The sequence below is a fragment of the Medicago sativa genome, chromosome 7, assembly GCF_051527215.1.
Source record: "Medicago sativa cultivar Bolivia chromosome 7, Bolivia_mono, whole genome shotgun sequence".
In the NCBI taxonomy this organism is placed as follows: Eukaryota; Viridiplantae; Streptophyta; class Magnoliopsida; order Fabales; family Fabaceae; genus Medicago; species Medicago sativa.
Window position 1 is genome coordinate 83344014 of NC_140755.1, and position 12299 is coordinate 83356312.

General features: G+C 31.2%; 2 protein-coding genes across 2 annotated transcripts; one reads left to right on the top strand and one right to left on the bottom strand.

Moving 5' to 3' along the window:
- Positions 1–2381: 2381 nt before the first annotated feature.
- Positions 2382–5728, top strand: LOC146909355 (tubulin alpha-6 chain-like). Its single transcript, XM_085722386.1, has 5 exons — positions 2382–2574; positions 3442–3656; positions 3745–3944; positions 4293–4801; positions 5142–5728. The coding sequence occupies exons 1-5, from the start codon at positions 2462–2464 to the stop codon at positions 5455–5457; spliced, it is 1353 nt and encodes a 450-aa protein (XP_085578512.1). The 5' UTR covers positions 2382–2461; the 3' UTR covers positions 5458–5728.
- A 2110-nt stretch (positions 5729–7838) lies between these two features.
- Positions 7839–8942, bottom strand: LOC146909356 (ethylene-responsive transcription factor ERN1). The gene has a single exon (XM_085727058.1). It carries the CDS (start codon positions 8805–8807, stop codon positions 8001–8003), a length of 807 nt encoding a protein of 268 aa, XP_085583184.1. The 5' UTR covers positions 8808–8942; the 3' UTR covers positions 7839–8000.
- Positions 8943–12299: the final 3357 nt, after the last annotated feature.

Genomic DNA, 12299 nt, shown 5'->3' on the forward strand with positions numbered 1-12299 from the left:
AAGAGATCCTAATAAGCAGTTTTGCATAAATAAGCTATTTTGAATAAGTTATTTTGAAAAAAGAGATCCTAATAAGCTGTTTTACATAAATAAGCTGTTTTGAATAAGTTATTTTGAAAAAAGAGATCTTAATAAGCTGTTTTGCATAAATAAGGTGTTTTGAATAAGTAGTTTTGAAAAAAGAGATCTTGATAAGCCGTTTTGTATAAATAAGCTGTTTTGAATAAGTTATTTTGAAAAAAGAGATCCTAATAAGCTGTTTTACATAAATAAGCTGTTTTAAATAAGTTATTTTGAAAAAAGAGATCCTATTAAGTTGTTTTACATAAATAAGCTATTTTGAATAAGTTATTTTGAAAAAAGCGATCCTAATAAGCTGTTTTACATAAATAAGCTGTTTTGAATAAGTTATTTTGAAAAAACCGATCCTAATAAGCTGTTTTGCATAAATAAGCTGTTTTGAATAAGTAGTTTTGAAAGAAGAGATCTTGATAAGTTGTTTTGTAAAAATAAGCTGTTTTGAATAAGTTGTTTTTTAAAATGAGATCCTAATAAGCTGTTTCGTATAAATAAGTTGTTTTGAATAAGTTATTTTGAAAAATGAGATCCTAATAAGCTGTTTTGTATAAATAAGCTGTTTTGATTAAGTTGATTTTAAAATAAGTTGTTTTGCATAAAATAAGTTATTTTAAAATAAGTTGTTTTTTTTAAAAATAAGTTGGTTTTAAATAGATATGGTTAATGGTTAGGTTCGGTTCGGTTTGGATAACTGTGGTTATTAATGGTTCGGTTCGGTTAATTAACTGTTATCAAAATAATGGTTCAGTTCATAAATTTGTGAAATGGTTCAGTTAATTTTGATATGGTTCGGTTTGGTTAACCGGTTCGGTTCGGTTAACCGTTAATTTTGCCCAGCCCTACTTTCAAGCATCTTCCAGTGGCTTTGTTCGTTCCATTCGCCAAAATTTAGACCCTTTTGGTATTCATCGTTTGCTTTAATTTTTAGGGTTGGATCCATTTTGTGGATTTTTTATTTTCTTATTTTGTTTTGCCCGTTTGGGCTATTTACTGGGTTAGGTTTTATGTCCCCCGGTTTTTAAGTATTTTTTTTTCCTTTTTTTAATAATATTTATGAGCAATTGGCATTAGATTAGAGTAGGTTCCAACTTAGTTGGACACTATTCTTTTTTATGTCAATTTGCTCTGGCCTTATAAAAAAAAAATCTTAACCATGTCACTTTGCTCTGGCCTTATAAAAAAAAATCTTAACCAACCCTTAATATTTCTTAATTCTTAATTTAAAGGAACTATGAGTGGCACATATACCAAATCCAATAATGGTGCAATATAATAAAGAACCGTTGTGTAGCTTTTAAGGAACACATAATCTTCTTCCACTAATGATGCTCGAAATGGTATCTGTACTATTGTCCTGTCCATTACCAAAATTGGACATGGGAAAGAAAAAACAAAAATTCAATTATTGTTAGGCACACAAGAAAACAGTAAATTGTAATAAACCAATGATTAAAATTAGTCTTCACAAATCAAACATTGCTCACTTTGAACTTTGATTCAGTTAAACTTTTCTCATCGCTGTTAATTAATTTGTTAATCCTAATTTTACAACTGTAACTGTTAATCAATTATTATGAGAGTGTTACCCTATTAGTGAAGTAATGAATAGTAGGTTTCTTCATACAACAAATAACACTTAAGTCAGATATTTTTCAATAAACCATACAATTAAGGCTGTTAAGAGATATTTTCCAATTAAGCACACAATTAAAACTTTCAAGTATGATACTATTTTCAGAAAAGCAATGTAAGCAGCCATAATGTTGTGACATGATCAAACGTAAAAGACGAGTTCTATAGTAAGAGATTATACGTTCACGGATCTTGGTTCGTGAGATGAAGATCAGACAATTCATATTTTGATATGTATTTTAAAGTAAAATTGATAAAGTAAGAGTTAGAGTTGTTCGATCTTTATCCAACGGTAGAGATTCCTTGATAGCATAACCGTGCTTTTTTCCCTAACTAAATTAAGGTAGATATTTCAGGAATGAAGAAGAAGAAGAGATATATCTTGGTGTCCCTTTGATGTGCTATGAGTCATGCATGATATGAAACAACAACAAACAAGACAAGGATGTGTGTGCACCCACAGAAAAGTTAGAGAAGCATGGTCCCTTTCAAGTTTCAACCCCACATAATACTTATTACTACTAATTAACAAAACTTTGTTAATTATTTTAATATTTTATCAACTGTTTAATTAATTAAAAGTATGTTGCCATTTGACTCTTTTAGCCCTTCACTTATTGAGAGTTTATGTCATCATCATATTATAAACTTCAGAGAGAAATTAAACATCAAAGATTCTTCTTTGCTGTATTTTTTTGCTCTCCTTTTCACTTTCCTCCTCCTTGTGATTTTCATTTGCAGCACATAGAAGATGAGAGAGATAATAAGTATTCATATTGGACAAGCTGGAATTCAAGTGGGGAATTCATGTTGGGAGCTTTATTGTCTTGAGCATGGAATCCAACCTGATGGATTGATGCCTAGGTACACTTTTTTATATGATCAGTGTTGTTTTTTTTTGTCTTGTTTATATTAATTTTGTAGTGGATTGTTTTTGTGTACTTATTATGAAATTTGTTTGACTTTTCTTTTTGTCTTCTGCTGTAAGAAAGCTCAATTTGTTGACTTTGAATATAAGAAAGCTCAATTTAGTTGATTTTCAAGTTAAATTGTCTTGTTCTTGTCAAAAAAAAAGTTAATTGTCTTGTTTAGTTAGATGCAATCCTAAAATTTTATATATTTCCTAATAGTTCCTTCTGGGTTTTTTCTATTTTTGGTGTTTTCATTTGTGGGTCTTTTGAAAGCTTTTGGCTTGAATGAAAAACATCAAATTTGATCATGTTCTTATCATTTCTTACACACTACGTTTCCTCCATTCTTATCATGCAAAAATAGTTCATAAATAGTTGACATATATGGTTGATCTTAAATTAGTATAAGGATCCCATTTTTAATTTGGATATATAAAAGGTGAATCTCTTCAATTCGATAGATATATATTATGTAGACCAAGGGATTCAATTCTTCAAGGATACTGCTTGTAATGAGTGGTTAGCACTCTTCTGCGACCAATAGAGAATTGCCAAATTGGAAAACTAGAAACATCTCTTCAATTTGGAATAACATCTTGCTTATCTATATTCTAATTCTATTTTTGAAGCAGCCATTATTAAACTTGTTAACTCAAATGGTTGATTAATGATTAGGCACAAATAATGCTGATTTATGTTGCTTTTCTTGATGTTTGGACTTTTTAACTCATATGGTTGATTTTCTTGAGTTTGGACTTTTTACCTCATATGGTTGATTTGGCACAGAAATGTTGTTAATCTTTATCTGCTCGCATTGCAGTGATACCTCACCTGGCGTAGCACATGATGCTTTCAACACCTTCTTCAGTGAGACTGGATCTGGCAAGCATGTACCAAGGGCCTTATTTGTTGATCTGGAGCCGACTGTTATCGATGAAGTAAGAACTGGTTCGTACAGACAACTTTTTCACCCTGAGCAGTTAATTTCTGGCAAGGAAGATGCCGCTAATAATTTTGCAAGGGGACACTACACCGGTAAGGCAATTTCTAATTCAGTTCAAATTAGCTAATTTATTCACTTTTTAGCTTGACATTGGCCATTATTTGTTTATCTGTGCTGCAGTTGGAAGAGAAATTGTTGAACTATGCCTCGACCGTATCAGAAAATTAGCAGACAATTGCACTGGATTGCAAGGATTCTTTGTTTTCAATGCTGTTGGTGGAGGTACTGGTTCCGGTTTGGGATCGTTACTTTTGGAAAGATTGTCTGTCGATTATGGCAAAAAGTCTAAACTTGGTTTTACCATCTATCCTTCTCCTCAGGTATTAAGAATGAAGACAACATGAACTGTTTGTGAAGCATCAAAGATTTGTACCTACTTTGTTATTTGTTACATTCTACTGTGACTTATTCGTTTTCTTAATTCACGTTTTATGCTTTTCTTACTACTATTTTTATATTTGCTTCACTCATTCATATGGTTTATGGCAATAATACCTGTTATATTTGTCATATGGTTTATGGTCTATGTGTCTAGATCAGACTACACTCGCCGCTATTTATTATCGCATATAGAATAAATACAAACTGATATGATTTGCTAATTTTAATCCTAATAATATATATTAGGATTTGATTCTTTGATTCTAACAATACCTTTTAATATGTAGGTATCTACTGCAGTTGTTGAACCTTACAACAGTGTTCTTTCCACTCATTCTCTTCTTGAGCACACTGATGTGGTTGTACTTTTGGACAATGAAGCAATATATGATATATGCAAAAAATCATTAGATATAGAAAGGCCAACTTATACCAACTTGAACCGTTTGATTTCTCAAGTTATCTCTTCCTTGACAACTTCCTTGAGGTTCGACGGTGCAATCAACGTGGACGTTACTGAATTCCAGACTAACCTGGTTCCATATCCTCGTATCCATTTCATGCTTTCGTCTTATGCCCCTGTAATATCCTCTGCAAAGGCCTACCATGAGCAGATATCAGTTCCTGAGATCACCAACGCAGTTTTTGAGCCGTCAAGTATGATGGCTAAGTGTGATCCTAGACACGGAAAGTACATGGCATGCTGCCTCATGTATCGCGGAGATGTTGTGCCTAAAGATGTAAATGCAGCTGTTTCAAATATCAAAACTAAGAGAACAGTTCAGTTTGTTGACTGGTAATTACATTTAGACTTCCTTGAAATATCACATTATGGTTTATGAGTGATAATTTAGATTATGTTCCTTGCCAAGTTAAACTATCTAGAATGATCAAAGTGTTGAAATTATGCAATTTGGCACAACAATATTATTTGATAATAATTAAAGATGCTTGTTTAACTATGATTTAGAACTGCTTTAGTGCTGTATTATATCTTATAATTGCTCTATTCTCATAGGGGACATAACATATTATATGCAATATGATTGAGCCGTGTGATAAGCGCAAAGCGAACCATTCTTTCGCCTTTTACTAAAAAAACAGTTTGACTGAGTGAAATTGGTGACTATTTTCAGGTGTCCAACTGGTTTCAAGTGTGGAATCAACTACCAGCCTCCAACAGTGGTACCAGGAGGCGATCTTGCGAAGGTGATGCGTGCAGTTTGTATGATAAGCAACAACACAGCTGTTTCCGAGGTTTTCTCTCGCATTGATCATAAATTTGATCTCATGTATGCTAAGAGGGCATTTGTACATTGGTATGTTGGTGAAGGAATGGAAGAAGGTGAATTTTCAGAAGCCAGGGAGGATCTTGCTGCTCTTGAAAAGGACTATGAAGAAGTTGGAGCAGAAGGTGAAGCCGGTGATGATGATGATGTTGATGACTACTGAAACCTATCATCATTCCTTCATCATCAGCTATCTTCACCTCCCTGTCTTTGTTCTGTCTCTTGTATCTGGCTGTGTAATAATTATTTCCCCTCGCCACTATTTTTAAGAATCTTTCTGATGTGTGCTAAGCTCTTCTATGTTTTGGTGTAAACCTGGTATTTTCTCCGCGCAATTGGAGAAACTAATTCCTCGAGTCGGGTAGTATTGTGTACTAGTTCTGTAATTGTGAATGTTTCAACTTAAAAGATGCTGAGACCATGTTTTTTCATCATGAACTATACGGTTATTTTTAATCACTTGTTTCTGTACAGAGCAGAATAAATGTCTGGGTAGGAATGAACTATAGGGAGCAGAATAAATTAGATGTTGTTTTATGTTTTGAAGTGGTGATGTACTAATAACATTAATAAACAATATTAAAAAAAATAAAGTAAAAATATGTTTTGGTCCCTATAAATTTACATGTTTTTGTTTTTAGTCCTAGCGCTTACTTTTTAGTCCCTATAAAATTTTTACTTTTATAATGTGTAAGGACCGGAAAAGTGGATACATAACAAAAAACAAAATTTGAGATGATTATAAGGGCTAAAAACATATTTAACCTTAAAATATATATAAGGAATTTAAGAGATAAATTGGCTGTGCTGCTTTTTTTTCTTTTCTTTCAAGGAAGAGTAGTTAGACTTAGGATAAAGTTTGCTGATGGTATACCTTTGAATCTTTCAATATATATATATATAGCAACCACAGCTCATGTGCTTCAACAAAAACATAGATGGTGGTGCTGTCCAACTAATTATATGTAACTCTTCTTTTGTCTTTTGCTTGACATCACAGAGAATAGTTGGTGGAAATTGAATAGAGAAAAATGGTAATGTATTTACCACATTGGAGTGATTGCAACTTTGCATATCTAAGCAGAATTGTAGGATGCAAGCTTTTAACCTAATCCAACTTTAGAACTTGTCAACTTTGATTAGGATCAAAAGCCTTATATTTTCTCACATTAAAGTTTTAAGTTAAAAAAGAGAAAAATGATAATTGTCTTGGTTAAAATTTCCTACCTCTTGAATTGAACATGTCAATAAAAGACCGAAGATGTGACATGCCAAGAAGTTTATAATACTATTGTTATATGTTATATAGAAAGACATGAAACAAGCCTCTTCTTGTTATTGAACAACTTCTTGTCTGGTCAATTTTATTTTTGACTCATTTGTCATTGCATGTTCTTGCCCAAGAGTTACATTAAATTTATTTCTTCTGTAGTTATCTAAGACCATACCTAGGACCAGGCTCAGACATGACTTGTCTTCACTCTTGTTCTGTTGTACAATCATATATCTAACAAATTTGACCTCTTCAATCATACTCTCCCCTCATTGAATATGTTTGTCCTTAACTATAAAGATTTAAAGTTTTCTTTTGTATGTATTATATTGAATTATTCCATGTAGGTAAGCATGCCTTTAAGAATGGTTTATTTATTCTTTGGTTGTCTATAATGGTGATAAGTGTTGATTTTGAATTCTTCACATCATTTATTATATTTCTAATGAAATTTGTTGCTTCTTGTAATTCATATAGACTAATAAACATTCTTAGATACAAAAAAGGCAACTATCTAGTTTTAGTCCTTCAGATTTTAGCAAATCTAGTTGGTTGTTTTAGAGTATCATTTTTTACAGATAAGTCTCAATGTAGTCTTCATGAGCCATATGGTAGAGAAGGGAGAGGATAAGGATGAAGAAAGAGAAGAATATTACAAAGTGAGTTTCTAGGTCCACAAGACATGTGACATGAAAGTGATGCCTTTGAACTGTGAGCAAAATGTTACCATATCCTTGGTTGTAGAAAGTAATTTAATCTCAGATTCTCAGTCCTATCACTTAATCCTCAAATAAATCAAGGATTTGGAGTTAATCATATCTGTTATGTAGCCATATATTTGATTAAGATATCATGGCTAATGCACATGACCAAAAGGCATGAATTATGCAGAAACATTGGACCAAAATCTTATAAGATATAGCAGTCTTTTTTTATTAATTAATAGTAAAAATAATAACAGTACTTAACTCTTGCATGAAGTAAATTTAAGTGTAATTCTATTGTTTATCCGAGTAAAGCGGTGTGAACAATCATTTTGATTTTAGCTCCAAGATTCCAGCTTGCTTATTTTGTAAAAAAATTAGGATTGACCACAATCAAGGTTTGTATGTCTCTGCGAATGCAACACGATCGGGATTGAGGCTGCATTAAACACATTTAACTGCGATTCTCTGTAATATCGAAGATTGTAATGTAGCTACAATCAGAACCAAGAATTAAAACCTTCATCATAGGTCTAGATTTTCACACTATAGTTTGTAAGGAAAACATAATTAAATCTCTATGTTATTGTAATGGTTCAATCAGTCATACACTCATACCATCCAACACACTTTCCCTCAAGTTTTCAATAGTAGTAAGAAAAAAAATAGGGCTGCAATAATATTTGAAAGAAACATTTGCAGCATCATTAATTTAGACCTTATAAAAGTTTAACAAAACAAAGAGCACAAAGGTGGAAGATCCCATAAGGCTTCATTAGACTCTTGAACAGTTTCCATGTACTCATGCACTCCATTAATAGCATAAAGTGAAGCTGATATCTGTCTTTCAACCTTCATTCTTTCAAATTCTGAAAGCTCCAAGCTAGATGCATCGGTTATGTCATCATTCTTCGCCAAATCCAATAATTGAGTGAAAGAAAAATGATCAAAGAAAGGTCCAAAACCACATGAAATGTTGGATTGTGAACCTGACTCAAAAACTTCCTTGCAATTGCTCAAATCTGATTTATAAGCATCCTCAAACAGTTCTGTATTTTGAGTAGCACGGGTCGAAAGAGTGTTCTCCTTGCTATCATCATTGCTTGTAATTGTACTAGTATTACTAACGGTGGTTTTGCTGTTACTTGGAGCAGAAGCAACAACGCCATCTTCCTGTTTTTTGTCGCCTTTTCTGTTGTTAAGAAGATTTCTTATCCTAGAAGCAAGAGGAGAATCCAATGAGACATGAGTGATGAAGTTGGTTCGAGTGTTCGATCCTCGAAGAAGGCACGCGGCTTCATCATAAGCTCTAGCTGCTTCCTCAGCTGTCTCAAATGTTCCAAGCCACATTCTTATCTTCTGAGTTGTGTCTTTGATCTCAGCTACCCATCTCCCTGATGGCCTTTGCCTAACACCAACAAACTTGTTTGTGTTGTTGCTGTTTCTGTTTCTTCCTTTGAATTTTCCTCCTTTGTTGGTTACTGAAATTCCTGCTTTCTGATTCTGCATGTTTGGTTGCTGAAATTGAATTTCCATCACAAAGTTTTTTCAAGAAATTGTATTTGAGTGGAAAAGATGTTGTGATATGAAGATATAATGGAAGGCTATTCCTTAATTTTTCATGTTGTAATTTGCAAGCTATGAGACTTTATATATATGTGTGTGAAAAAGTCGTTAAGCTTTTCAGCAAGCAAATTGGATTAATATATTACACGCACATTGTCTTGGAATTATTGTATAATTTTTTGGTATGATAATGACAAGGTACCTTTGAAATTCAATTGGTGATGCCCTTAATTTTTCAACAGAATGACCACTCCTATAGCTGTCGTTTGGGAGCAGACAAGCTTGGAATTTGGTTGTATGTGCCAAAAACAAAATCAACTAGTGTTTTTTTAATCTTTTTATTTCTTCTCAAAAGCATTATTATGTAACTAAAGACCTACATTCTAAATTCTAACAATATACTGTCCCTAACTACTAAATTAAATTTTTTTGACAAAACTACTAAATTAATGAATGGCTCAGTATTTTTGTTATGTTTTATTTTTGAAAAACTCTCGTGTATAAATTGCATCAAATTATTTTTTTGATTTGAATAAAAGAATCTCCAATTGATAATTTAAGGACAAAATTAATAAAGGTTATCATAATGAATTACATCAAAACTTTTTTTTTAAAGCTAAATTAACACACCCAAATTGACATCGAGGATAATCGAGTCTAAGACCTTGAGGATAAGCATACTTTCAGATCTCAAGTCAATACCACCAAACCAATCTAAGTGGGTTACATCAAAAAATATTTTAAAAGCAAATTTTACAATAATATAGAACAATTTTGTGAAATTCAGGTCTTCTCATCTAATTAAAATTCAATCGTTGAATCTCATTTGTTGAATCCAAATAAAATCTAAATTCAATGCGCAATATTTGGTTGGATAAATTTGAAATTGTTGTGGAATACTAGCAACCCTACAAATAAAATGATCTTACAGCCGCTAGTAAAGAATAGGGTTAATTAAGTTTTTAATCCCTATAAATATTCACAATTTTGTTTTTAGTCCCTATAAAATAAAATCACACTTTTTAGTCCCTTTGACATTTTCCTTAAGCAATTTAAGGACCAAAAATGTTGATGGAAATTTTTTATAGGGACTAAAAATGCTAATGGAAAAAATTTATAGGGACTAAAAATGCTGATGGAAAATTTTATAAGGACTAAAAAGTGTGATTTTATTTTATAGAGACTAAAAACAAAATTTTGAATATTTATATGGACCATTTACTTAATTAACCCTAAAGAATATGGAATCACCAAATCACTTAGAAAAACAAGAAAATACATTAGGGTTAGGTAGAGTTTAGGGTACCTAGCTCTTGTCCCCTTTCTTCCCCTCTTTTTGTTAAGTCAAACAGTTGAAATTATTATGGTGAAGGCATGAATGACTGCCACTTGGAGGCTCCAAAATGATCCTAGCATGCCCCTATAAACAAAGAGACTAAACAATGCTTGGCACTAAGATGAAACAGGTCGTTGCCACCTCAAGTCCTCAACCATATGCCAATATTATATAATAAAAAAACTAATAATAATAATAATAATAATAATAACAACAACAACAATAATAAAAAGAACACGAGACTATTTTTTTATAAAATAAATATAATAAAAAAATAAAAATAAAGTCACATATAAATAAAAATTATAACTGAAATAAATCACCCACGCCGAGGGTACCCGTGCGGAGGGTATCACACTAGTAATAATAATAATAATAATAATAATAACAATAATAATAGACTAATAGTAACCATAATAACAGTCAAGATCCAGTTAAACCCTAAGGAAAATTAATAGGACTAATTTGGACCCAAAAAAGATGACAATTAAGTCCTACGAATAATTAAAGGACTATTTAGTCAAGACAATAAATAAAAAGAGATAATTCGGTTTCTCCAAACAGAAAATCTATAAATCATTTATTCTTCACTAAATTGTCTGTTTTGTTATTTTTCTTCTTTTGCATTCAAACAACTACCATCTACTTAGATATATATCATTTGGATATTAATTTTTAAATTGTTGATTTTTTGTTATCATTGATTTTTAAATTGGATATGTTATAAAAAAAATTAATTGCCAAGTATTTTATATTTAATTGAATAATTATTGTCATTGAAGACATTTTTTGTAGGGATTTGTCATTGAATATTTTGTTTGAATGTTAAAGAAGAAAACGTGAAAATATATCATTTCTTGAAGAAGATATTATTTGAGTTTTTTCTTCTTCTTCTGTTGTATGGACTAAATTGCCTCGTTTTAGTTACTATCAGAGACCAAATTGCCGATTTTTTTTGTAACTGCAAAAATAATATTATAAAAAAAATCTTACCTTAATCTTATTTGTCAAAAATATTTTTTCTATTTCTTTTTTTCTTTTTTGAGAGATGTTTTTCTATTTCAATACATATTTGCAAGAAAAAGTGGATAGACATGTAATAACAAAGATTCCTACATGTGTGTGCTAGCTACGTTTGTTTTGAGTTGTAGCCCTCTTCTCACGTCACCAACGAAACACTTTGTTCCGTATTTGATCATTATATTGTGTTTATTAATAGATTCTTCTTCAACCAGTCCCAAGCTTTTGATTTGTGTGACATTGTCATTATCTTCTTTGTTTATTGATTTACATATAGTACAATTTGCTAACCTAAAAGAATAGTAATACTTAGTTTAAAGTTAACAATAATTTCGACATAAAATATTGCATGCCACTAAAGTTCACAATGGATCTCACGTTCGACAAGAATGAAGATATGGGGAAAAAGACACAAGTTTATTATATCAAATTAAATTAGCAATCCAATACAGTAATGTTATCTTTGAAAATCTTTTCGAGATTCAAGCATATTTATGTTGGTATTATTAACCATATACTATTTTTTTTGGTATACAAAACTTTGGATGAAGTGGATTGTAGGGGTCTCGACTCGAGAGTTATGGAGTTAAACTCACGTCTTTACGAGCCATGATTCAACTATTTACTGACTAATAATCAACCTCGGCTGGGATAACAATATGTTAATTTATTTATTTTGGTAAAAATTTGTTTCAACATTGCCATATATTCTTTAATCATGTAAGTTGTACAATAATTGCATGGCTTAACGTAGCTTATGACATGAATAATCTCGCTCCAAAGAGTTTATATAATTGAAAAAGATCAAATAATAGAAAAATGATACAAAATAGATTTGATTTCTGATATTTGCGTATATGACACTTAATACAAAATTAGAAATGAATTTTATGTTTTTACTCTTATTTTTTTTTTCACTAATTGGACAAAAAAAGTTCACTAATTCAATTTTTCTTAATTGTATTTTTTTTTGTCTGAAATTGCAATTTCAGCATAATCACAAAGTAAAGCGAAATAAACAAGTACCCTTTTGTTTTTTTAGTGAACATTTAGTTTTTGAAATCTTAATTTAGAAGATAATATTAAGGAACGTGTGATGTTATGCT

What these genes read in the sequence shown, in the direction of transcription:
- LOC146909355 (XM_085722386.1), top strand. Translation starts at nt 2,462, where the DNA reads ATGAGAGAGATAATAAGTATTCATATTGGACAAGCTGGAATTCAAGTG. An exon ending in TGCAAGGGGACACTACACCG is followed by an intron (nt 3,657 to 3,744) that starts GTAAGGCAATTT and finishes TCTGTGCTGCAG; the next exon opens with TTGGAAGAGAAATTGTTGAA. An exon ending in ACAGTTCAGTTTGTTGACTG is followed by an intron (nt 4,802 to 5,141) that starts GTAATTACATTT and finishes GACTATTTTCAG; the next exon opens with GTGTCCAACTGGTTTCAAGT.
- LOC146909356 (XM_085727058.1), bottom strand. Translation starts at nt 8,807, where the DNA reads ATGGAAATTCAATTTCAGCAACCAAACATGCAGAATCAGAAAGCAGGA.